This window comes from Manis javanica, chromosome 2 (genome assembly GCF_040802235.1).
Source record: "Manis javanica isolate MJ-LG chromosome 2, MJ_LKY, whole genome shotgun sequence".
In the NCBI taxonomy this organism is placed as follows: Eukaryota; Metazoa; Chordata; class Mammalia; order Pholidota; family Manidae; genus Manis; species Manis javanica.
In genome coordinates, this window is record NC_133157.1 from 102,517,729 (window position 1) to 102,543,898 (window position 26,170).

At 42.8% G+C, this 26,170-nt stretch overlaps 1 protein-coding gene across 23 annotated transcripts in view; it reads right to left on the bottom strand.

Moving 5' to 3' along the window:
• Nucleotides 1–26,170, bottom strand: part of SVIL (supervillin) — a 235,847-nt gene that overhangs the window by 85,933 nt on the left and 123,744 nt on the right. For 16 of the 23 annotated variants that reach the window (XM_073228991.1, XM_073228998.1, XM_073228992.1 and 13 more), the window contains exons 2-3: nt 21,363–21,420; nt 15,822–15,913 (exon numbers count right to left, since the gene is read on the bottom strand). In XM_073228991.1, the coding sequence (XP_073085092.1) occupies nt 15,822–15,913; nt 21,363–21,420 (150 nt within the window). Of the gene's footprint in view, nt 1–591; nt 745–12,691; nt 12,717–13,754; nt 13,895–15,821; nt 15,914–21,362; nt 21,421–26,170 lie in introns of those variants that run through there. The other 7 variants (XM_073228993.1, XM_073228994.1, XM_073228997.1 and 4 more) reach the window with 3 other exon arrangements.

A 26,170-nucleotide genomic window follows, 5' to 3' on the forward strand; every position in this document is an offset into this window, starting at 1 on the left:
CTTACTCTGACTACCCCCACGGTCCCTGTCTCAGAGGTATAGCAGCAGTTCTATTTTATCCAGGGGAGTTAGGGAAGTCCTGGAACAGTAGGATCTTTCTAGCAAGCAGAAATCTCAGTATCTGTTTTGAACCATTTTTAGGTTTAACGAAGAATATTAAGCTTTTCTTTAAGGAAAACTTCAAACATTTCCAAAAGTAGAGACACTACTATAAACTCCCACATGCCCATCAACAAGCAGCAACAATCATGACCCACAACATTACTCCACCCTATTATTTAACGGTAAATAGCTGTAACTATCTGATTGTGTTTCTAATGGAGCATAACTCCATTAACTACAGTTTCCATTAACACAGCTCCAGAGCCTCCCCCTTCTAGGCTTTCCCTGGAAGGAAATGTTTACATTTGTCTCCTGGCTATATTCAGCAGGATGATGGATTAAGGTAATTGCCCTAATTTTCCTGGCAATACTGGAGAAGCAGACGAATGTTTCACTGACGTCTGGAGGTGCTCATGTGATGGTAACTATAATGCTGACTATCGCCAAGTCACCAAATAATTGTTTCTTTGGAGAAATGGCCAAACTTGCCAGAGAATAAAGGTCTCTCTTCTGCCCTTCTCTTCAATCACATGAATTCACAGGGGCTCCTCTGAGTGGATCCTCAGGAATGGGAAGGAGAGAAGAGGTGCTGATAGCCCCAGGGCCCACAAAAGTTTTAGAAAGGCTGAGTCAAAGGAGAAGCTGAAAAGAGGTGGGTATGAAAACATGGACTTTAATTTTCAACTGCTTCAATTTCCTTTTATTTTTTTTAAGTGGTCATTTTCAGTGATGAGTCAGAACCACACACAGGCAACTTTTATATTACCCTTTGTGTTCAAAGATACAAGCATGCATTTCTCTCTTTCTGCCTCTTTCTAGTGATGGACACCTTAAAATTTTAGTTGAGTTGACTTTTGTGAAGACAGTGTGCTTTAAAAAAGTCTCTCCCCTCTCTCAATTGGTCCTCCCAGAAACCAGAACAGCTGGAGGCAGAGGTGTGCTTGCTCTGCAATGTTAATTAGGTTCCTCTGGAAGAGGGTCTAAGGATAATGGTGCATCCTGCCTTTTGAGGAAGTTTGACTAATAGCTTCCTAGTTTCCAATCGGCTCTAGTGAGATTATGGTGATAAAATTTTAATGGCTGGTAGTAAATACTTTGAAAATATTTTCAAGGATAATGCAAACCAAAGAGTATCAATTTATTATTTAAACTCCAAAGAAAAGAACTGGGCTGTATTTTTCATAAGACTGCTCAAGAAGCTGTCGAAACCAAATTCCAAATGCTCTGAAAGGTATTAAATTCATGCCTCAAATTCACGGCTGATAAGTAAAGTATATTAATTGGGTTCTGAGCATAACACCACTTACCTCTTCTGCCATCAAAATCACTTCAGCTGGGTGTGCTATGGTCTAAATGTTCATGTTCCCCTCAGATTCATGCACTGAAGTCCTAATCCTCCAAGTGATGGTTTTAGGAGGTGAGGCCTTTGGGAGGTGATTAGGCACCACACTCATGATTGGGTTAGGGCCCCTTTATAAAAGGGGCCTCACACAGCTCCCTGCTGCTTCACCTTGTGAGGACACAGTGAGAGGTCAGCAGCCTGCCACCCAGGGCTCCCTGACCTTGGGACTTCCAGCCTCCAGGACTGGGAGCGATCCATCTCTGCAGTTTGTAAGCCATCTTGTGTAGTTTGTTAGAGCACTCCAAACAGACTGAGATAGGATAAGGACGAAAACATTAATTTAGCACACAGAGTGGCATATTGTAGGATCTGAAGAATCAAAAGTTAGCATAAGTACAGCCATCTTAAGGCCTAAATACCACCCCCTAACCCAGAAGAAGCAAAATCATTAGAATCTTGAAAAACAAGTTAGTTAGCCTGTGTCAATTGTAGTGACCTTTCTGTGTCAATTGTAGTGACCTTTAGTTAGCTAACCGTAAATCAGTTAATCATATATGCCTAGCTTATCTTACTAGAACCACCCTAGACATTCCGTAGGTGATCTCATCTAATCAGACCCCAGGATGTGGCGCCAGCAAAAGATTTATGAGCCTATAGAAAAAACTCTGTATTGTGATTATGGAAAATTTTACCCCTTTTGAAAATACTATAAAACCTTCTGCCTTAGTGTGCTCGGGGTCCTCGTTGAGACCTGCTGCGACAGGCTGACTTGGACCCCAACTAGTTGGCTTCCGAATAAATTCCTCTTGCTTGTTGCATCAAGAAACGTCTTTGGTGAGTGATTTGGGGCGGCGCCTTCCTCAGGGGAATCCAACATTTGGGGGCTCGTCCGGGATCGGTTGTCCACCCCGCTTCACTCCCGAAGTCGCTCTTGGAGGAAGAGGTAAGATTAGTGGCGCCTTGAGTTGTTGTTTGTGTTCTGTTTTCTGTTTCAGTGAGACCGGTCAGAGTTCTGAAGGGTACCCGTTGTCTGGCAGCCGTCTCAATCCCGTACAGGGGCTGTGACTGCGGTCGGTAGACGTACTAGAGCACCGCAGGCTGCAACCCTGGGGGACGCCTCAGGGAGGTTGGGGGGCCAGGGACGCCTGGTAGCCTCCCGTCTGTTTTTCCGGCAAACTGAACCTGATGAGATAGGGTTGATTTTTGGGCGCCGAGAATTTCAACCCTCTGATTCCTTTCGGTTTCTGTTCGAGGCTCTGAAAAGAACCAAAAGCGGCCGCTGTGTGTCTAATCTGTGTGTGTCTTTGTTTTTTGTGTCCTTTACGTGTCTAATTATTGTTATACTGACAATGGGACAGACAGTGACGACCCCCCTTAGCCTGACACTAGATCATTGGACGGAAGTTAGAGCGAGGGCACGTAACTTGTCAGTAGAAGTGAAAAAGGGACCATGGCAGACTTTCTGTTCCTCCGAATGGCCCACCTTCAATGTTGGGTGGCCCTCGGAGGGGACTTTTGATCTCCCCACTTTACTAGCAGTAAAAGCTATTGTTTTTCAGGATTCGTCTCAAGGACACCCGGATCAGCAACCCTACATTGTAGTCTGGCAAGAGTTGGTGGAGAACCCACCACCCTGGGTAAAGCCCTGGGTGCAAAAGAAAATGGGCCCTCGAGTTTTAGCTGCCCAGACTCAACCTCAGAAAAAAGAAAAAGAAACTACCAAAGTTTACCCTGATACTCAAGATTCGCTTATAATTGATGATCCCCCTCCCCCTCCTTACCCTCCTGCCCCCACGGCACCCCCGGTGCCCCCGGCCCCAGCACCCCCAGCACCCCCAGCACCCCCAGCTCCGGCACCCTCAGTCCCTGATGCTGAGGCAGTAGGGCCGGCTCCGGGACCTGCCCAGGGCACCCGGCGCCGCCGAGGGGCCATCTTGGACCCACCGGGTATCTTTCCTCTCCGGTCTTATGGAGTTCCCATCCTTGGAGAAGAAGGGGAACCGCCTTTCCAACCTCTGCAATATTGGCCCTTCTCCTCTGCTGATTTGTATAATTGGAAAGCTAACCACCCGCCCTTTTCAGAGGAACCGCAGAAACTAACTGGTTTAGTAGAGTCTCTGATGTTTTCCCACCAGCCCACCTGGGATGACTGTCAGCAGCTTTTACAGGTGCTCTTCACCACGGAAGAGAGAGAGAGGATTCTCCTGGAGGCACGGAAGAATGTGCCTGGAACCGACGGACGGCCTTCGCAACTCCCTCATGACATAGAGAGGGGGTTCCCGTTGACTAGACCCAACTGGAACTTTAATTCTCCAGAAGGTAGGGAGCGACTAACCATCTATCGCCAGGCTCTGGTGGCGGGTCTCCGTGGGGCCGCCAGACGCCCCACCAATTTGGCCAAGGTAAGAGAGGTCAGCCAGGGAGCCACTGAAGCACCTGCAGTATTCTTAGAACGCCTGATAGAAGCCTTCAGGCGGTATACTCCCTTTGATCCCACTTCTGAGGGGCATAGTGCTTCAGTGGCCCTTGCTTTTATCGGGCAATCGGCACCCGACATTAGGAAAAAACTTCAGAGATTGGAAGGCTTACAGGATTTGTCGCTGAAAGATTTAGTGAAAGAAGCAGAGAAAGTTTATCATAAGAGAGAGACTGAGGAAGAGAAAGAGTTAAGGAAAGAGAAGGAGAGAGAAAGTAAAGAAGAAAAGAGAGATAGAAAGCATGAGAGAAATTTAACAAAGATCTTGGCCGCAATAGTAGAAAGTAAGGGACGACCGCCCTCTAGTGGTAAAACTAGTAAGGCAGGGTCCCTGGGCAACCGACCTCCTTTAGATAAAGATCAGTGTGCGTACTGCAAGGAAAAGGGGCATTGGGTGAAAGAATGCCCTAAGAAACCACCACGGGGACCTCCGAAGAAAGTGTTGTCCCTGCTAGAAGATGAAGATTAGGGAAGACGGGGCTCGGAGCCCCTCCCCGAGCCTAGGGTAACTCTGAAAGTGGAGGGGCAACCCGTTGAGTTTCTGGTAGATACCGGTGCTCAACATTCAGTACTGACCCAAGCTAGAGGCCCCCTTTCTAGTAAAAAGTCTTGGGTGTTCGGGGCCACGGGTCAGAAACAATATGCATGGACTACCCAAAGAACAGTGGACTTAGGAGTGGGACAAGTAAACCACTCATTCCTTGTTATACCAGAATGCCCTACACCCTTGTTGGGAAGAGACATCTTGACCAAAGTCGGGGCCCAAATATCCTTTCAGACTGAAGATACCCAAGTGACTGATAGCAAAAAGAGACCTTTGGGCCTAAGCATCCTGTCCATAAAGTTAGAAGACGAGTACCGCCTTTTTAAAGAACCAGAACCCTCCCGAGTTAATCAGAGGTGGCTCAACCAGTTTCCAGGGGCCTGGGCAGAAACGGCAGGTATGGGACTTGCTGTAAACCAGCCCCCGGTAGTCATAGAATTGAAAGCCTCAGCCTCACCAGTAACTGTGAGACAATATCCAATGAGTAAAGAAGCCAGAGATGGGATTAGGCCCCATATCCAGAGGCTCATAGAGCAGGGGATATTAGTAAAATGTAAATCCCCATGGAACACTCCCTTGCTGCCCGTAAAGAAGGCGGGAACAGGAGATTATCGACCAGTGCAAGATTTAAGAGAAGTTAATAAGAGAACACAGGACATTCATCCCACTGTGCCGAATCCTTACAACCTGCTAAGCTCTCTGGCCCCAGAAAACACTTGGTACACAGTCTTAGATTTAAAAGACGCCTTCTTTTGTTTGCGCCTGCATCAGAGTAGTCAACCGCTGTTTGCCTTTGAGTGGAAAGACCCCTCCACAGGAACTACTGGACAATTGACCTGGACTCGCTTGCCACAAGGATTCAAGAACTCACCTACCCTCTTCGACGAGGCTTTACACCAGGACTTGGCCTTTTACCGAGCCTCCAACCCGCAGGTAACCTTGTTACAATATGTTGATGACTTACTGATAGCCGCTCCTACACAGGAAGTCTGCCAAGCGGCTACTGAAGCCCTTTTGACTGAACTTGCTAGGCTGGGGTATAGAGCATCTGCCAAAAAAGCACAGATCTGCCAACAACAAGTGACTTATTTAGGGTATTCCCTGAGAGAAGGGAAAAGGTGGCTTACTGAAGCCCGGAAGCAGACTGTGACGCAGATCCCGGTCCCTACTACTCCGCGCCAAGTCCGCGAATTTCTGGGAACAGCAGGGTTCTGCAGATTATGGATACCTGGATATGCCACCTTAGCTGCCCCCCTGTACCCCCTGACCAAAGGGGCAGCCCCGTTTGTTTGGGGACCTCAACAGCAACAGGCCTTTGATGAGATCAAGAAGGCCCTCCTGTCGGCACCTGCTCTGGCCCTCCCAGACGTATCTAAGCCGTTCATCCTTTTTGTGGATGAACGGAGTGGAGTAGCTCGGGGAGTGTTGACCCAACAATGGGGACCTTGGAAGAGACCTGTCGCCTATTTGTCAAAAAAATTAGACCCAGTAAGTAGTGGGTGGCCTGCCTGTTTGAGAGTAGTGGCAGCTGTGGCCCTCCTAGTTAAAGATTCTGACAAACTGACACTGGGACAGAAACTTACTGTGGTTGCTCCACATGCGTTAGAGAGTGTGATTCGGCAGCCACCCGAGAGATGGATGTCGAATGCCAGAATGACTCACTACCAAACCTTACTCCTGAATCGTGATCGAGTAGAGTTTGCCCCCCCTGCCATCCTAAACCCGGCCACTCTGCTCCCCGAGTTGGGGAAAGAAGTGCTTCATACCTGCCAGGAAATCCTGGCTGAAGAGACAGGAACCCGCCAGGACTTGCAAGACCAGCCCTTAAGGGGAACAGGACTCCTGACTTGGTACACGGACGGGAGCAGTTACATCATGGATAGTAAAAGAATGGCTGGAGCTGCAGTAGTAGATGATGACCGAGTTGTATGGGCCAGTGGACTCCCAACGGGCACCTCTGCACAGAGAGCAGAACTCATCGCTCTGACTCAGGCCCTAAGGATGGCAGAAGGTAAGAGACTTAACGTCTACACTGACAGCAGATACGCCTTTGCCACTGCTCATATACACGGGGCTATTTATAGACAGAGAGGGCTGTTAACTTCTGCCGGGAGAGATGTTAAAAACAAACAAGAAATTTTAGATTTGCTAGAAGCCATCCATAGGCCTAAAGAAGTAGCAATAATACATTGCCCTGGACACCAGAAAGATGACTCTCCAATAGCTCGAGGAAACCGGAGAGCAGACCAAGCCGCAAAGCAAGCGGCTCAGGGAATGAACATTTTGCCCCTCCAAGTGTGTCCGGAAGCCACTCACATCAAGAGCTTCCAGTACACACCTGAAGATCTCATTTGTATAGACAAATTAGGGTTCAAAAATTCTTTGCCCCAAGAGATATACAAGTCTGAAAAAGGGAAAGTTGTCCTGCCCCAGAGAGAGGCAGCAGAATACTTAAGGCAATTACATCAACTGACACATTTGGGAGCAAAAAACCTAAAGACCTTAGTTCGAGACTCCCCTTATCATGTTATTAAATTAGGAAAATTAGCTGACGAGATTGTAAAAAATTGTGTTCCCTGTCAATTAGTAAACGTGAGCAAAAATCAAGCAATATCCGGGAAAAGACTTCGAGGAGATCGCCCAGGAGCTTATTGGGAAGTTGACTTCACTGAAATTAAGCCTGCCAAGTATAGATATAAGTACCTTCTAGTTTTTCTAGACACATTTTCAGGATGGACAGAGGCGTTCCCCACCAAAACTGAGACAGCTCAGACGGTGTCTAAAAAGATCCTTGAAGAAATATTTCCCAGGTTTGGAATCCCAAAGGTAATCGGCTCCGACAACGGCCCTGCTTTTGTTGCCCAGGTAAGTCAGGGATTGGCCAAGATCCTGGGGACGGACTGGAAATTGCATTGTGCATACAGGCCCCAGAGCTCAGGACAGGTAGAAAGGATGAACAGAACTCTAAAAGAGACCTTGACTAAATTGTCCATAGAGACTGGCTTATGTGATTGGTTAGTCCTCCTTCCCTTCGCCCTATTTAGAGTCAGGAACACTCCCGGCCGCTTTGGACTAACGCCTTTTGAAATAATGTTTGGGGCCCCAGCTCCGCTTCAGTCAGCACATCTTCATGTATTCCCTGAGTGTGCAACTAATAAGTTTTTGCTTGAAAGGTTACGAGCCTTGGAAGCTGTGCAGAAAGAGGTGTGGGCCTCCATCAAGGAAGCCTATCGGCCAGAGGAACTCTCAGTGCCTCACCAGTTCCAGGTGGGAGACCCTGTCTATGTAAGAAGGCACCGGACAGGAAACCTCGAGCCACGGTGGAAGGGGCCTTTCGTCGTCCTCCTGACTACTCCCACAGCTGTAAAAGTGGACGGCGTCTCTTCCTGGATACACGCTTCACATCTAAAGAAGGCACCCCCGGACCCAGACTGGCGAGTAACTCGGACTGATAACCCCCTTAAGCTTCGCTTGTGTAAAAAGAATTATGCTGTTAGTAATTCTGATGTTTCTGCTACCTCCAACCCACCAGAACCCTAACCCTCATGAGCCCAGGTTACTGACATGGCAAATCATTACCCCAGCTTCCCGCCAAATAGTAGTCCAGATAACAGGACAACACCCTAAGGGAACCTGGTGGCCTACCCTCACTGTAGACGTATGCACTCTTTTCAAGCAAGACCCTAAGTATGAGGACACAGTTGGAGTACCCGGATGTAGCACTCGGGATTATATAGTGCATTGGGGCTCTGGGACTATGAAAGAAATTCAAAGTGCCTGCTTTTATGTATGCCCGGCCCCCTCAACTGATGCTGAGGTCTCACAATGTGGAGGGCAGACAGATTTTTTCTGTAAAAATTGGGGTTGTGAACAGACAGGGACATGCCATTGGCTGACAGGAAGCGCAGGGAGACCCCCTCCAGGCCTTATAAAAATCCAACGAGGTGCCACTCATGCCCAGTGCAAGACTCATCCCACCTGCAATCTCATTGATATCTCCTTCACAGATGCAGGAAAAAGGGCAGCAAACTGGGAAAAGGGGCTTACTTGGGGACTAAGACTGTACCAGAGTGGGTATGACAATGGAGTCTTATTTATGCTCAGGCTAAAAGTAGAAACTCTCCCGGCTATCCCAGTGGGACCCAACACTGTCCTGCAGGACCGGCCGCGTCTCCCAGCCCCGGCCCCCGAGCAGACCCCAGCCCCCCCTGTAGTCTCTACCGCCGCTCCCTCTGTTTCCACTCCTGGTCAAGTTGCCCCTTTCCCTAGCACAGGACGACGCCTCCTTAACCTCCTTGAAGGAGCTTTTCAGGCCTTAAACACCACCAATCCTAAAACTACTGAATCCTGTTGGTTGTGTTTCTCTTCTGGGCCGCCTTATTATGAAGGATTAGGATTGTTAGGCAATTTTAATAAAACAACCCGTCACGAGATCTGTAGCTGGGGAAGCCACCGGAAACTAACTCTAACTGAAGTAACTGGAAAAGGAAAATGTTTAGGTACAGTCCCCCCCACCCATAAAGCCTTGTGTAATGAAACCGTAGCTATAACCCCCTCAGGTAAAAATGAGTATCTAGTCCCTCCCCCCGAGGGATGGTGGGCTTGTAATACTGGAGTGACCCCATGTGTCTCTACTTCTGCCTTCAATTCCTCTCGCGATTTCTGTATTATGGTTCAGCTAGTACCCAGGTTAATGTATCATGATGATCTCTCATTCGTAACTGAATTTGAACCTAGGCATAGATATAAAAGAGAGCCGGTCTCGCTGACCTTAGCCGTGTTGTTAGGGATAGGAGTTGCAGCCGGAGTGGGAACGGGGGCAGCCGCTATTGTTCAAGGGAACCAGCATTATGAAGGACTAAGGACTGCTATTGATGAAGACCTAAAAACAATAGAGCAATCCATTACAAAACTTGAAGAATCTCTAACTTCCCTCTCTGAGGTAGTCTTACAGAATAGACGAGGGCTGGATCTACTGTTCCTAAAAGAAGGAGGACTGTGTGCAGCTTTAAGAGAAGAATGCTGCTTTTATGCAGATCATTCCGGGATAGTAAGAGATTCAATGTCAAAACTTAGAGAGAGGCTAGATCAGAGGAAGAGAGAGCGAGAAGCAGGCCAAGGACTGTTTGAATCTTGGTTCACCAGGTCCCCGTGGTTTACAACCCTGATATCCACTCTGGCTGGGCCCCTACTCATCCTTGTGTTGCTTCTAACTTTAGGACCCTGCATGTTAAACCGGTTAATAACTTTTGTTAGAGAAAGAGTGAGTGCCGTTCATGTACTAATGTTGAAGCAACAATACCACTCACTCAACTCCTAAGAAGATACAAACATTCCATGATTGGAATGCCCCAAAAAGAGAAATGGGGAAATGTAGGATCTGAAGAATCAAAAGTTAGCATAAGTACAGCCATCTTAAGGCCTAAATACCACCCCCTAACCCAGAAGAAGCAAAATCATTAGAATCTTGAAAAACAAGTTAGTTAGCCTGTGTCAATTGTAGTGACCTTTCTGTGTCAATTGTAGTGACCTTTAGTTAGCTAACCGTAAATCAGTTAATCATATATGCCTAGCTTATCTTACTAGAACCACCCTAGACATTCCGTAGGTGATCTCATCTAATCAGACCCCAGGATGTGGCGCCAGCAAAAGATTTATGAGCCTATAGAAAAAACTCTGTATTGTGATTATGGAAAATTTTACCCCTTTTGAAAATACTATAAAACCTTCTGCCTTAGTGTGCTCGGGGTCCTCGTTGAGACCTGCTGCGACAGGCTGACTTGGACCCCAACTAGTTGGCTTCCGAATAAATTCCTCTTGCTTGTTGCATCAAGAAACGTCTTTGGTGAGTGATTTGGGGCGGCGCCTTCCTCAGGGGAATCCAACATTGGGTTAGGGCCCCTTTATAAAAGGGGCCTCACACAGCTCCCTGCTGCTTCACCTTGTGAGGACACAGTGAGAGGTCAGCAGCCTGCCACCCAGGGCTCCCTGACCTTGGGACTTCCAGCCTCCAGGACTGGGAGCGATCCATCTCTGCAGTTTGTAAGCCATCTTGTGTAGTTTGTTAGAGCACTCCAAACAGACTGAGATAGGATAAGGACGAAAACATTAATTTAGCACACAGAGTGGCATATAACTTTTGCTGGAAAGAGTCAAGATAGACTTTTTTGGTCCTAATTTGTGACTGTGAACATCACTTTTATTTTATGACAGTTATTTTTCTGTAGAAATTATACAATTAAAGACATAAAAGAATTCCAGCAGTACAGTGAAAAAGCCAACTAACAAGTTGCTTCCTGGCATTCTTTATTTCCCATACTCTAGAAGGAAAGATCAATTAACTGGGAGACTATACAAATGTCCCACGCACAAAAAACTATAGTTTTCCTACTGCGAAAACCACCCTGTTTCAATGTTCTCTTAGGACTGAATAATTGTTCATCACAGAAACTGAACCCCAAGAAGCCTGGGGCAGGGAGAGGAGAGAGAGGCATCAGGTGGGCAAGCCAAGTCATCCTACAGTCCACAGTGATCTCAGTCCCTTTCTGGACAAAACAGGCTGGGCAGCCCACCAGTGAACAGTCATCTGATAGCCATTCACTGCCGGGTATGTCTTAGGACAGCATTTAGCAGGCATACAGGTAGGTGCACCTCATTAGGGTATCAGACTCATAGGACCCAGGCTCTGGAATAGATCACCATCACTGATCACCACGGGGATGCTTATGGCCTTTGGAAAGGGAATTGTCTTTGTTGTGAGCCCTGCACTGTAAGACATTAAATATCCCTGGCTCTTCTACTAAATGCCAAATTATCCCCAGCTGCTGGGGGCACAAAAATGCTCCCAATTGGTTCTAAAGCTCTCCAGGGATGCTGCTGTCCTGGACTGAGAACCACTGATTCCACAAGGATTCCAAGCAGGCAGCCTGTCCCCTAGGTACCCCTGCCCCAGGTCACGCTAACGGCGGACACCACCAGCCCTTCACTGCATTCTTTTCAACCAAGCCTAGATTCCAACTCAAAACTAGGTCAAGCCTATTGCCTTACATCTGATCATGTACTGAAGAATTAAATGAGGTCATAAATCAAAATATGCTTTAAATGTACAAACAAGCTCACTAATTCTTTTTTTTTTATATCATTAATATACAATCACATGAGCAACATTGTGGTTACTTGACCACCCCCATTATCAAGTCCCCACCACATACCCCATTACAGTCACTGTTCATCAGCGTAGTAAGATGCTATAGAGTCACTACTTGTCTTCTCTGTGCTATACTGCCTTCCCAGTGCTCCCCTCCCCCCAACATTATGTTTGCTAATTGTAATGACCTCATTCCCCTTCTCCCTCCCTTCCCACCCTCCCCACCACCCCCAGTCCCTTTCCCTTTGGCAACTGTTAGTGCATTCTTGGGTTCTGCAAGCTCACTAATTCTTAAAGGAAATAATCTTGTGGGAAAAGAAAAGAAGCTCTCAAGCAAACAAATTATCTATCTGTTGTTTTTACCAAATATGTTTTTTCAGTTACCAAGATTTGCCTCATTTCTACAACATGAGATTGATTATAGGGGAAAGAAATGGTGTGGATGTCAGAAAGAAGTAATAGAGAGGCTTCCTTTCCCAAGATTATAATTTAAAAGTAAAATTCGTAAAACAAACATGTAATGTAATTACGCTAGTATATCCCCATGAGAAAACACTTCAGTTGTTTAAGAGAATGATATTTTATTTGAATTGCTGAAGTGTATTTTTTTCATCCTTTTCCAGGAAAAAAAAAGTCATATGGCTTTTGTAGTGCTCATTAGGCCCTCTAGTTGAAGGTTTGGTTGGGTTTATTATAAACATGGAAAAAGAGCCAATCCTAAGACACCCACAGAAGTTACCCCTGCTGTGTAAATTTATGCTGTCACTCCACTGTTTCATTTATACAGACCATTCTACCACAAGCATCTGCTCATTGGTGGTCTTGAACAGTCTGTTATTGTTTTATGATCTACCAAAAGAAGCTTTGTTTCCTTTAAAAGTTTTATATATTTTCAGATACACAGAAAAATTAAAAGACATCCCACATAATATGTTAACATTTTCTACATTTGGTTTATTTTTATCCTTGTTTTCCCTCTTCAAAGGTATATTTACATGCATACATTTGTAGACACAGGCACACATATTTACATATTCATTTTTCTGCATCATTTAAGGGTAGGTTGTTTTGCAACTTTACCTCTAAACTCTTCAGCGTATATTTCCTGAAAATAAGGAATAAGAGTGTATTTTAAAATTAGGTTAAACAGCTGGAATTCAGCTGACTGTTGCTGTGTCCTAATATGTATAATTCTAAAGTGGTTCCAGTAATAAGACTCGTCACCACAGTGCAAAAAAATGATATGCACAGCCAATCTAACTTCCGCTGTAATACATTTTCTACTTTGCTTTCAAATCCGTTAAGACTTTGACCTACACTAAATGACCCCTTAGTACACCTGCTGTCTTAGTTTGCGGCCCTCCTCTGAGTGAATCTGAATGTTATTTCCATGGCAATATGACTTCTATGAGTCTGTCTCTAGTTATTTCTGATGGGAATTGGTGGGTTATTTTGCAAGTCAGGCAATTTCAGGGGAATTGGCATCAGGGCTATAATACTTTATAAAGTTATTTGATTGTTTACCATGCTTTGCAATATATATAATACCAAATACCTATGATAGTTTGGTCTGCTAGGGGCTCTTCGTGGGGGACATAATTTCTGCAATTAGCTATGAGGAACAAACTTTCTCATAAAGTTATTGCTGGAGTCAATCTTCCAAACCTGAGTATTGTAGAATCTTCCAAAGAAATGTAAGTGGAAGGATTGCCAAGAATACCTCTCTCCCACCCTTCATGTGACAGCCTATCAGCACAGGCTAGATCCAGAACATTCTGAAAACAAATCTTACTTCCCAGAGGAGTAATGCACTGTAACTTTTACACTTGGGTGGCAGTCGCTAATATAAAGACAAACAGCTCATAAAATAAGTCATCACAAAACTAGAGGAATGACAGAGAGGAGAGATGGCTAAGAAGCATGGGGTTTCTTTTTGGGATAATGACAATATTCTAAAATTGTGGTGATGGGTACACAATTCTGTGAATATACTAAAAGCCACTGAACTATATACTTTAAATGGATGAATTGTATGGTATATTAATTATATCCCAAGGAAGCTATTTTAAAAAGGTAGAGTAATACATTTGGCCCATTTTGTAATTCCTAAGTGGAAAATCTATTTTAACATTATAATATTTACATAGGAAAAGATCTTTAATCCCTTCATTACTTGTTTGTGATATTCCAGTAAAGGAAGTCCGCAGAGAAAAGTCAGCGATTTTCATGCTCAATTTCACAGAAGCAAGAACTCCTCACTCAGTGCACAGAAACTTCTGTAAACTTATAAACAAACATTAAAGTTATAATATATTCTTATTTTTACCATTATATTGCCAAGAGCTAATAGAACCACTGACCTGTTAAGATGAGAAGCGAAAAAAGGTTTCCAGTAATACATGGGCCTCTCCAAACATGCCTGTCCAAGTTTCCAAAAAGCAAAGACTGAAGTAAAACTATGGGGAATTTTGATGGCATTCAGGAAAAGAGGGGCTCTGACACTTTTTAAGCATGTTTTAATAATTTTGTTAATTTAGAAATGTCAATCTGGCTAATATACCAAGTTATCTCTGATTTGTGAAGACTATGTTTTTATGACCAGTTATGATACATTTTCTAACAAAACAGGCTAATAAACTTAAATGGTTTAAAATTTTGTTATATATGGAGTTACAAGTTGTTGGACCTTCAGGAACCTAGTATCTCATATTGTTTCTAATTTTTCTGATCCTAATACTGTTTTTGTTATTATTCATTAAGAAAAACAACTGAGGTACAGCAGACCTCAGGTAAATGACAACTTTTGTCATTTAGGACTCTGCCTCATCAGCCCAATCTTCTAAGTCATTGCTAACATCAATTCTTTCATTCTCCTACTTGGTTTTGATCATTTTCATACACTTTAAGTTTGGATCGGATTAAATTTCTTTGTCTTTCACAAAGAAAGTCTTAAAAGGTGGAAGGAGCCCTCCATTTCAAAGCTGGCCCACACATCCATCCAGGTGGGTCCCCCACCCCACCACATCTGTCCCCTGGAGGTGCAGCCATGTGACATTTCTTGAACAGCTGAGAGAGCTGATGAAATCCCAGTGCACTCCATTTCACCTCTAGGTCCCCTGGACTATCAGAATTTTCTTTCTCATACAAACTCTCATCTATCTTCTTGTAATTTGACACACTATTATTACTTTTAGCCTCTGGGGCAACAGGGATGAAGTCTATATTTTGGTTGACAGTTTTGTTAGTACTTGAAAATTGCAAACACCTGGTTTGAGTTTTCTCCACCAGACCAAGTCCCTGGGGTCCTTCAAATATCCATCCTCATCATGCAATGTCTAGGCATATCACCCATTCAATTCCTCAGGACATACACCTATTTATCAGTGGGTCTTTCAAACTGGATTTAGTTTCTGTTAAAAGAAGAGCTCTTCTGGCCCAATTTCTTTTGGGCTTGATACTGTGTTTGTTTTTTTCTTTCAGAGTTGGAAAAAAAATCTGACTTTCCATCAAACTGTTTTGTCTGAAGAAAGGGTTACACAGCTCATTCATGATAAAGACAGTCTGTGAGCTGCTACTATCACATGCTGGATGAAATAAAGATTAGGTTATGTTCACATCATTTCATAGGCCAAACTAGGGGCAGTCAGCCAACAGCAGATGCAACTACCTCACTGTGTGTGCATCTTTACCCATGAAAACACTAAGTCGCTGAACATGTGAGTGCCTACTTGGGGAAGGAGAGAGAAGATTAATATCCAGCCCACAGCGGTAGCCCAGTGTGGCACCATATGGAGTTACAAAAGATTAAGTGTAAATGCCGTAACACTGGCATGCACCAAGAGGCTGGAGGGAGTGGAGGTGGTGGATGGAGAAGAATGGGCAGAGGAGCAGTACTCATTATCCTGGGAGAAGGTGAGAGGACAGGGATGAAGGAGGTTGACTATACGCTTGCTCCCTGGTCACCCTCCCTACTCAGCCTCCAGTGAAAACTCGAGGATGCCTAAAATGCAAGGGGAAGAACATGTAGAAAGGTGTGCATTAAAAATGTAAGAAGAGTGGAGCTTCCACTGAGGTTCATTCTTGGTATAGGCAGACACAGACACATAGGAGAACACAAGCTGGACAGCAGTGGAAGAGTTCTCAAAGAAAATCCAATCACACGATACTTCTATGACCAAGATGCTGGTCAACCGTGGAGAAAAAGTCTTACCTTTAGGAAGTGCAGACAAAAGCTTAGCATCAATTTCTCTTCTGTGGTTAGCAAGCTGTTCTTTTTCATCAAGCAGGAACTCTTTCTGAAAGCTAAACATGACCACATTAATACAATGTTTAAAGTCAACTTAAATCAAGATATATGAAGTGGGAAAAATGCAGAACATAAAAATGATACTACTGTCATATATAGTTAAATATGTGCATGTAGATTAAAAGTAGTTTTATTTTGGGGAATTGGTAGTTTTCCTTTATTTATGATTACGTTAGTAGAATGCTTTTATGCAACTAAGTAATTACATCAGCACAGGTAGGTGACATGCAAAAACATCGCTGAGCTGGGAGTCATATGCCTTGGTGCAGACTGACAGCCTCTTCCAAAGCCACCAGTACCGGTGTAAGCTTGGATTAATTGCTCAGCTCTTTGGTGCTACAATTTCTTCCTTGGAAAATCAGCAACTTGTCTAAGTGATCTACATGCTTTCCTCCGGTGTTGAAATGCTATTAAAGTAACAAATGCCTTCCAACAACTAAGACATCAAAGCACAGCAAAGAGGTCTGAGAGGCTCATAAAACTTGCCATGGAAAAAATGAGATGAAAGGGGAGAAGAAAGAATTGAGCACTCACTATGCACTTTTCTTCTATACTGAGCATACCCCATGTGTTATCTTAGTTATCGTCACAAGCCCCTGTGAGGCATGAACTTCTTGGTGCTGGGCTGGTAAATGTTTAACAACTGGCTCCTTTCTCTTGCCACTCCCCTGACCCTTCCAAGCACCTGCTTTGCAGTATTTGCTGCTGGGATAAATACTCCTATCTGGCAAAATTTCAAGCTACCCAAGGACGTTGAACTTAAAGTTGGAAGAGGCACACTCTCTCTCTCATGGGGCGTGGCAAGCCGGCTCCGGCACACCACTGAAGCTATGATCGTCCTCAGTTTGCAGATTAGGAAACTGTTAACTGGTTTGCCGAAGGACATATATTTGCAAGAAGAGTACACACGTCAGTGAGAATGTTTGATGTCTCGATCTGGGAGACGGCTACATGGGTATATACACATGTCAAAAGACATCGAGCTGTACACTAAGATTTGTGCATTTTATAGTATGTACCTCAACAAAAAGAAAAAGAACATGAGATATAGACCTCTCTCCTACTCTAATACTACCTGCAGCTGCCCCAAGACTGCATGACTCTGTGGTTGTCCATGGAAATGTGCTTGGAATTGGACAAGACAGAGAAGCTACCTCGCAGGAGGAAAATGAACCTAGGAAGACAGGAAACTAGCATTCCCCAATGATAGGATCCCCTCTAGAGAGGTGAACAATACTCCTGAAAACATATTAGGTGCAAAGCTGACCTTTCCCAGGTACTGGTCCCTGTCTCTGTGTCCTCTCTGATGGGTCCATTTCCCTCAAGAAGAGACTGAGGAAGGTGCTGTGCAGGCTATGTAGGTAGGACACACAGACAATCTACACCCCAGATATAAATGAAATTTCAAGGAACTTCTACACATTCCAAAATATGACACAACATCCTATCTTCCTAGAACCAAGCTCATCTGTAATCTTAGTTATTCCTTATAAATGTGGCATGGCTTATATTCATAAATATGTGTGCCATGTATTCACATTATTTAATAAAAAGTCTTGAAAATAAGTAGTCTTTATAAACCATTTTCCAGATGGCTTGAAGATCTTAGGACACCTGCTTAGATCAGAAACTTAGAATTAGCTCTGACTGCTAAAAAGTGAATTGTAACACAGTGACAGTTTTTTCAGTGTTTTAGTCAATGTATAATTTAGCATAAACCTAAAAAGCCACATAAAAGTTTTGTATTTTCTTTGGAACACTAAAATCTCAAGGAAAAAATTCTATACTAAAATGAAATTATGCAATCCCTGAAATATTCAGTTTCTTAGGCTATTGACACTAGGTACAAAGATAACCTCATATTTCCAAAAAGAAACACCTGTGTTTCTATTGTCCCTTTTTGCTTACCAAAAAGCTCATGGAAGCCACGCATGGAAATTTAGCAACTACTCCTGTTAAACATTTTGCTGAACTTTCACTGAGTGGGGTTCACAAGCCACCCCCAACACCCCCCAGCTCCGTGTGCATCGACTTCCTGGAAGAAGCTACAAACAGCGTCAGTGCCAACAGGAAGTACAGCCTTTCCACAGATGATCAGAGAGCAATGGAAAACCAAAGCGGTGTTAGGAAAATCCCTCTCACCTCTTAACACTGCTCCCTGTAAACTGTTCCTCCACCTGATTTCTCTCCTCCTCTCATCCTGGTTGAGTCCTGTGCTTGGTCTGGACCTCAGTTTATGGTCATTTCCTTAAGAATGAACCACCCACGCAGCACCAGATCCCCCAGGCCCTGAATCTGTATTAGGCACCTCTGTTATTTTCTCTCATGGTATCTATCCTGTTTTGCTATTCGTAGAACATACTACAAATGTCTTATTTTACTTAGAATTATTAAAAAAAATTTTTTTTAAATCAATAAATACATGTTGAATAAATGAATGGCTACAGTAAAATACTTCAAATGTATACTACAACTCACTGTGAAGAATACTGTGTATATCCTTTATACCATTATGGGATGGGGCAAAAGGCATTACAAATATTAAGAGTAATTAGAAGGGCAAATATTTAATAGCATCACCTATTAGCTTCCTTCTTCCCTCCCTTTCTATCCTTTCATCTTTAGAAAAAAAGGTAATTGGGAAAACACCTCTATTACCTTTGCTCACTTTGCATACACGTAGGGAAGTATTAGAATATTTGCATATGTTTATAAAGCATGCTATTTTTAAAGTCTCTAACATCAAGGTAAGCTTTTATTATCGGACTCCACTTTACATTTCATTCTTGCTTTTTTAACTTCTGTCTCCTATTCTGCAAACTTTTGCAGAAGCAGATGAGCAGATGGGAAAACTAGGCGAATGGGTTGGAAAGGGAAGCTGTGACTCACGAGTGTCACAAAAGCTGTGATGGATGCAAGACCCCTTGAATCAATGTTTTGAAAACAGGTTTTGAAAACATATCCTCTCTTCCCTGGCCTCTCTCCAACCAAGGGCATTAGCCAGCAGTGGAAACCAGTATAGGATTCTGGACAATTTGTGAACTGTAACTCCCAATCATCTCATACTGATGAGACACAGATACCCAGAAGAGCCCTATTTTACTCTCCTTTCACTTTTTTGAGTCAGAGGCACCAGGGCAGCATGACTGACAGGGCCCATTCCCAAGGGGCGGTATTAATAACTCCGCGGCGCTGAGCTCCTCAGGCTGCACGGAGCTGTCCCTCGTTGGCCCTCCCTGACAGGACAGGGGCACTCGGCCCGCCCGCCAACCCCTGCAGGGCCCTAGTGGGTTGCCACAGCTCAACCACAAGGTAGGAGCCTATATTTCAAGATGAAACTGTATCTCCATATATAACTCAAGTGAATGCTATAGTCTTAATGGTTTTTAATTACGATTTTTGAAGTTTCGACTTTAAGAAGCACCTTTTGTATTTTTCATCTCCTCTGAAATGGCGTTTACTTGCTAGGACTAATTTTTTCATACTTCTCTCTCCTTCCCTGAGCTTCAATAATTTAAGAAGAGAATTCTTTTTAATATGTCCCATTAACCTACTTAGAGGCCCAAAAGTAGGAACAAGGGGAAATTTTATTAAAGTGAGAGCAGAACATTCTGCTTGATACCTTCCATCTTTTACAAATGTGGGCTTTACTATTACAGTGGTGATTCAGGACCCACACTATGAAAGACTCCCCTACAGTCTGCTCGCTCTCCTATGGACACTGAAATGACAAGACATGGAAATCCACTGCCTCATATTTTCACCTCAGGTATCCAGTTGTCTAGATCTCTTAGAAGGAGGTGAGGTTCCTATATCTGCAGCCTATTTCACACTTGGTACCACGGCAGAGCAGCCATCATTTTAACAGGTACACATGAAGTAACACCCACCACGACAGGACAGCTGTGTCTCTCTGAACCTCCCTCCCCTGACGTGGCTGCCCTTCATAGACCATACATTCTCTATCCTTGAAATAAGCCCTGTCTTCCTGTCTCCCTTTCGTTTTCTTCCTTTTCCTCAGGTACTTATTAGCTCTATTACAGCTCAGTCAACCTGCTAGGACATACTGGGAACTAAGCTGGTATGGTCTGAATGATTGTGTTCCCCCAAATTCATGTGTTGACATCCTAATCCCCAAAGGTAATGATATTGTATGTGTGTGGGGGGCGGAGGGCCCTCTGGACAGTGATTAGAACCTTCATGAATGAAATTAGCATTCTTAGAAAGAGACCCAGAGAGCCCCCTAGTGTAATTCTACCAAGCAAGGGTGCAAGAGATTGGCAGCTGCACCCCAGAAGAGGGCCCTGATGGGTTACCTATTTAAGACTCGCAGACTCCAGAACTATAAGCAATAAATTTCTGTTCTTTATAAGCCACCCAGTCTGTGGTATTTTGTTGTAGCAGCCCAAACAGACTAAGACATTAGCCTTACATTCTATTAAAATCTGGCAAAGGTGAGAAATATGGGAGACTGTGTCAAACACTAGAAAAGTAAGATTTCATGAATCAAGTAAGACAATGCACTGATGGCCCTGGTTCATTACTGTTCTAGATTACCTGACACTAAGATGTAAGTGAAATCCACCATGATGTTATCTCATGCAGTATATTCGCAAGACCAATTCTGCCATTGTCAATGCAGAGCCAGGCTTAGTTGGTGAGGATAGCAGTTAGACAATTCTTTATTCCAATGCTATTGGAATGCAAAGATTTTCCAGTAAAGAAACAACATCATGCATAACACATCAGGAACAAGACCATCTGAGTGGGAGGAGGGGTAGAGCAGGGTTGTGTCCTTCTAGCCTAATGAAGTGTAGGTTGAGCTCTGTGCTTGTACGTGTTAGGGATAACAATTTTGTGCTTCTACTTGGAAATCTCAGAATCTATTAGGGACAGTGATGTACTTACTAAGAAGCACCTGAGATATAGGTATCTTTTTTGGCATAAACTCTAACTTTATATGAGCTTATATCAGTGATGATGTATCATGGAATTTTAGAACATTAGGTAAATCAAATTAGTACCTGTAATATCCTACAGCCAAGGGAGCTGAAGTACGGAAAGGTGAAGAGACCAGGCATCAAGAACTCTCACATGGACAGATGGGTGGGAGGGGGAAGGAAAAGAGAACTGGAGGAGGAACGAGGCTAAAAAAATCAAAACCTCCCATACTTGATAGACATTGCAAAAGGACATTCCATGCTTGGAGGTAAGTGTGTGGAAAAGATAACAGCCCTTTACAAGTTTGCAATTATGTCCCATTCTGCAAATAGTTCCCATAAACAGCATTAAATACAAAAAAAAATATCTATGATAGCTGCATGTACTGTTCAGTTACCTTGCTTCACGTATTTTAACAAATCAAACTCTGGGAAGAAAATATATTGCCGAACATTTCAACTCATACATTAAGACTTTTGAAGAAGAATTTTAAGACTGCTTTACCTTGGAACTTCTCTTTGAGGTGGGACTCCAATGAGGCTTAAGTTTTTCTGGTTGAAATCTAAGGGTAAGGAAATAATGTAACATTGAAATAGATACATAATAAGTTAAAAAAAACTCCAAGGCAGAGGGATAGGGGGGAAATCTTCAAACTCTTGGAATACATAATTTAAGAAAAAGGAAACCATTAACCAGACAAGAAATATAAATTCAAAAATGATACCTTCTACAAATAAAATTTCACAACATACATTTCACATAGGCAAGTTATTTTTTCTCTTGTGAAAAGCAATCAACATACTCCATGGGTAAAAAAACCAAATTCTGACATAGTTCAATGCTATCATTTAAATTCATATGTCTTACAGGAATAACTCAAAGCAATTAAATGCTGAATACCATAGTTACATATTCATGAAAAAAAGGGGAAAGAAATTAAATAGTCTTGGCTAAAGTACCCAGAAATGTTCAGTCATCCTATCTGATATACTTGAGGTGACTTTACAGAATGTGGGGTTGGGGGCGAGGCACTGAGGAAGAGCAGGGGAAGAGCTAAAGGTAGCTGAGTTTTTATTGCCTTCCTGAAAATCCAAACAGTAATAACACATCAAATTAACTCCTTATTTATTTATTTTTGAAGACAAGATACATATTATGTAAAGACAGCTGGTATCAATCCCATACAGCAGAAACACACATCCGAGTGAACCAGTTAATCAAAACCAGGCACAGACAAATATATAACCAGTGGAATGGCAAGTAATGTGTTTTACAGCTTTTGGCACAGTGATAATTTGTCCACCAAGAAAACCACAAGTAAACCACTTATAGCAACTTCTAAGGAAGTGCCTTTTATTGTTTAATATTTGGGGGCAGAAGCCTGAGGAAAAGGTACAAAATACACCAGATGCTGACATGCCATCATCCATCAAAATACTGTTGGAATACTGGGATTTGGAAATTTTGGTCAACTGGAGAATTTAAAATTAAATGAAAGCATCATGCCAACTAAACATCTAGCCTTTTCTCTTAATTATACAAATATCTTGTTATGTATTTTAAAACAGAGAAAAACTCAGTTCAAAAAGCCATCAAGTATTATAGAAGAAAATTCTTGAACCTGAGGTCTGACTTGTTCAAATCACTTCCTAAAAGGACATTTGTGCTAGAAAAGACTTCTATACAGAATGGCTGAATTTCAAATATGACTTTCAAAATAACTTTGGCATTTCACTTTTGTCCAATAAAGTGAATATGTGATGCCACTTCAGTAGTTAATTTGAAAGCATGTATTTTCCTCTGCCATCGAAAGAAAGCTGCTGCAAAAACAACATTTTGTTCTAAACAGTCTCAAGTGAAGATTTACTAGAAAAACAAACACCCCATCTACTGGAAATAGTTTAGTACATAGAACATTTGGTTTAGAAAGTATTTTAGCTAAAGTGTAGCACATTCAAGATTTCCTCTGAAGTTTGGGCATTCCAATTTAATCTGCAATTTTTTCTACATAAAGGCTGTTATGGTTCAGCAATATCTTTAACATACAGCAGGAAAAATAAATTCACATTTTTCAGCAATCACAAGATGAGCTCATGCATAAATTTAACTAGATATTTGAGGTATTCTTTGAGAAAACTGGGTAACTAACTGGACACAGGAGAATACAGGTAAAATCAAGGCCTCAGGCATTCATTATGGTATAAAATAAATATAAGTGCATTTGCTCTTCCTCTTGCCTTACCTTGCTTCTCAGAGAACCTGAAAGCTCCCACATGGCTGGGAATCCCTGGGCTTCTGAACATGGTTGCACCCAGAAACTTCAGTAAAAGAGTCTGCTCTAGAGCTAAATTCTCCACCAGCCACGGCCTTCGGCCTGTCTGAGTAAAACTGGGTTGAGACTTTTCGCTGTGCAGTGCTAGAGCAATCAGGCACTTGCGTCCTTGAAAGCCTAGTAAACGCCAAGCAAGAGGCTGCAGGCTGGAACAGCTCAAACCCTGTAATCAGATTACAAGGAGAAACTGGGCCTGAGGATGCTGAGATAGACTAGATTCCTGGGATGGGATGCTTATGATGTTATCACTTCAAAGCAGAGGTGGGATCACAGCTTATGCTTCAGCTAAAAAGAAAGCACTACAACAGAGACATCACTGGGGGAGTTCACAAGCAACTCCGCTGTTCCCTAAAAATAAACAAACAACAAGAGAAAGAACAGACACTCTCCTAGGGGTAGAAGGGAAGCCACCTAACTATTCCCAGGGTGCTCAGAGTCTGGCGTTGGTGAAGTTACATGAAGTATTCTACCTAACAGGGAGCCAAACCCCCATAGTTAGGAGTTAAGATTTATGAACAACATTTGAGTGAAATTGTGGGAAAGGAAAAGGCAGATATTACTAGAGGTTCAGAAATTTTAATTTGAGACAGGAGCTCTTAAGTATAACCTATATGACTGCCTTCTGTTTATTTCATTACTATTTTTTTAGACACCTAATTTTTTTAGAGCAGGTTTAGTTTTACAGTGAAATTGAGGGGAATATAGAGAGATTTCCCATATTCCCCCTGTTCCTCATGATCAACATCCCCCACCAGAGTGGGACTTGGTTTATTTTTTTTAACCAAAGGTGAACCTACAATGACATATCAAAACCACTCACAGTCCATAGTTTACATTAGGGTCACTCTTGGGTGCACATTCTATGGGTTTGGCCAAATGTATAATGACATATATCCATATCCAGCATTATATATAGTATCAAACAGAATATTTTCATTTCCCTAAAAATCCACTCTGCTCTCCCTATTTATCTCCCTTCTCCTCCCCGGCAACCACTGATCTTTTAACATCTCCACAGTTTTGCCTTGTCCAGAAAGTCATCTAGTTGGAATGATACAGGATATGGCTTTTTCAGACTGACTTCTTTCACTTAGTGTTAAGCATTTAAGATTCCTCCATGTCTTTTCATGGCTGGTCCGCTCATTTGATTTTAGTCTCTTTGTCTCAGTGGACCACAGTTATTTATCCATTCACTTACTGAAGGACATCTCAGTTGCTCTCAAGTTTTGGCAGTTATGAATAAAGATGCTATGAAGATCCATGTGCAGGTTTTTGTGTGGATCTAAGTTTTCAACTCCTTTGGGTAAATACCAAGGGTACAAGTGCTGGATCATATGGTAAGAACATATTTAATTTTGTAAGAAACTGCCTGTTTTCCAAGTGGCTGTAACGTTTGCATTCCTATCAGCAATCAATGAGAGTTCCTGTTGCTCCACATCCTCACCAGCATATGGCATTGTCAGTGTTCTGGAAGTTTGCCATTCTAATAGGTATGTAATGGCATCTCATTGCTGTTTTAATTTGCATTTTCCAGGTGACATGATGGACAGCATCCTTTAATATGCTATTTGCTATTATCTTTGGTGAGGTGTCCATTCAGATCTTTGGCCCATTTTTGTTCAGTTGGTTGTTTTCTTATGTTGAGTTTTAAGAGTTCTTTGCATATTCTGGATAATAGTTCTTTATCAGAAATGTTTTTTGCCAATATTTTTCTCAGTCTGTGGATTTTCTAATACACTTGATATTATCTTTCATAGAAAAGAAGTTTTTAATTTTAATGAAGTCCAGCTTATCAATTATTTCTTTCAAGTCTTTGGTGTTGTATTGAAAAAGGCATCAACCATAACCAAGGTCATCTAGGTTTACTCCTATGTTATCTTCTAGGAGTTTCAAAGTTTTGTATTTTACATTTAGGTTTATGATCCATTATAAGTTAATTTTTGTGAAGGGTATAAGGTCTGCATTTAGATGAATTTTTTTGTGTGCGGATGTCCAGTCGTTCCAGCTTCACTTGTTGAAGGACTATCTTTGCTCTGTTGTATTGCTTGTGAATCTGTTTCCATGTCTGTGTCTTCCTGTCTTAGGCTGTCTCTCCAATCTCAGGGATGGTGGCTTGTTTTGTGTGTGCTCTGCCTCCTCTTACAGACCCAAGAAAGGTTCAGTCTGTTCAGCTTTTTACTTGTTATTGAGATGGAGCTGTGATATCCCAGCACCTTATATGCAGGACCACAAACCCTGGAGCTCCCCTCTTTATTTTTTATTGCAACAGGTAGGTGGTGGGCCCAAGCAGTAACAATGCAATTCCAAGAAAAATATGCAGTAATTAGAGACTTACAGTTTCATAGCTGAGAGGAACATTAAAGAGAACCTAGGAAAATCATCCCATTTACAAGATGAGGAGACAGAGGGCTGGAGAAGGAACTTGCTCATAGGTAAATACTTGGTTAGTGATGAGGCCATAAGATTTGGGGGAGGAGGATGGAGATTATTGATGCCCCCCCCCCCACCCGCACCAGGAGGCAGTGCTTGAGTCTGTCCATCTCTGTGTTTGGTACTTACACTGCACCTGGTGTATAGCAGTCCTGCAGTGAATGTTTGCTGAATGACCACATGAAAAATTGGAATAATCTTTTCTCAGGGCTGGAGATCACATCCTAAAATGATTTGTATTGCCTTTATATCCTTTCAAACTAGACCAACTTACGCTGCTCTCTGAACCACAAACTTGACTTGAAACAGAAGAACTCTGCCCAAATGATAAGGGTGCATGGACAGAGGGTACAGCAGCACTGAGAACCACATGGGTTGTCTCTCTCCACTGCTGATCACTCCAGCTCTCGTATAGTTGGAAGAAATACAGCAAATTGGGCAAGTTTTTGAAACTCAGTAAGAAACAACACATATGCTGCAGATAACCTGTAGTGGAAACTTTATTATAATCAGGTCATGGCCAAGTAGGCACAAAAAGGCAAAAGGAAGT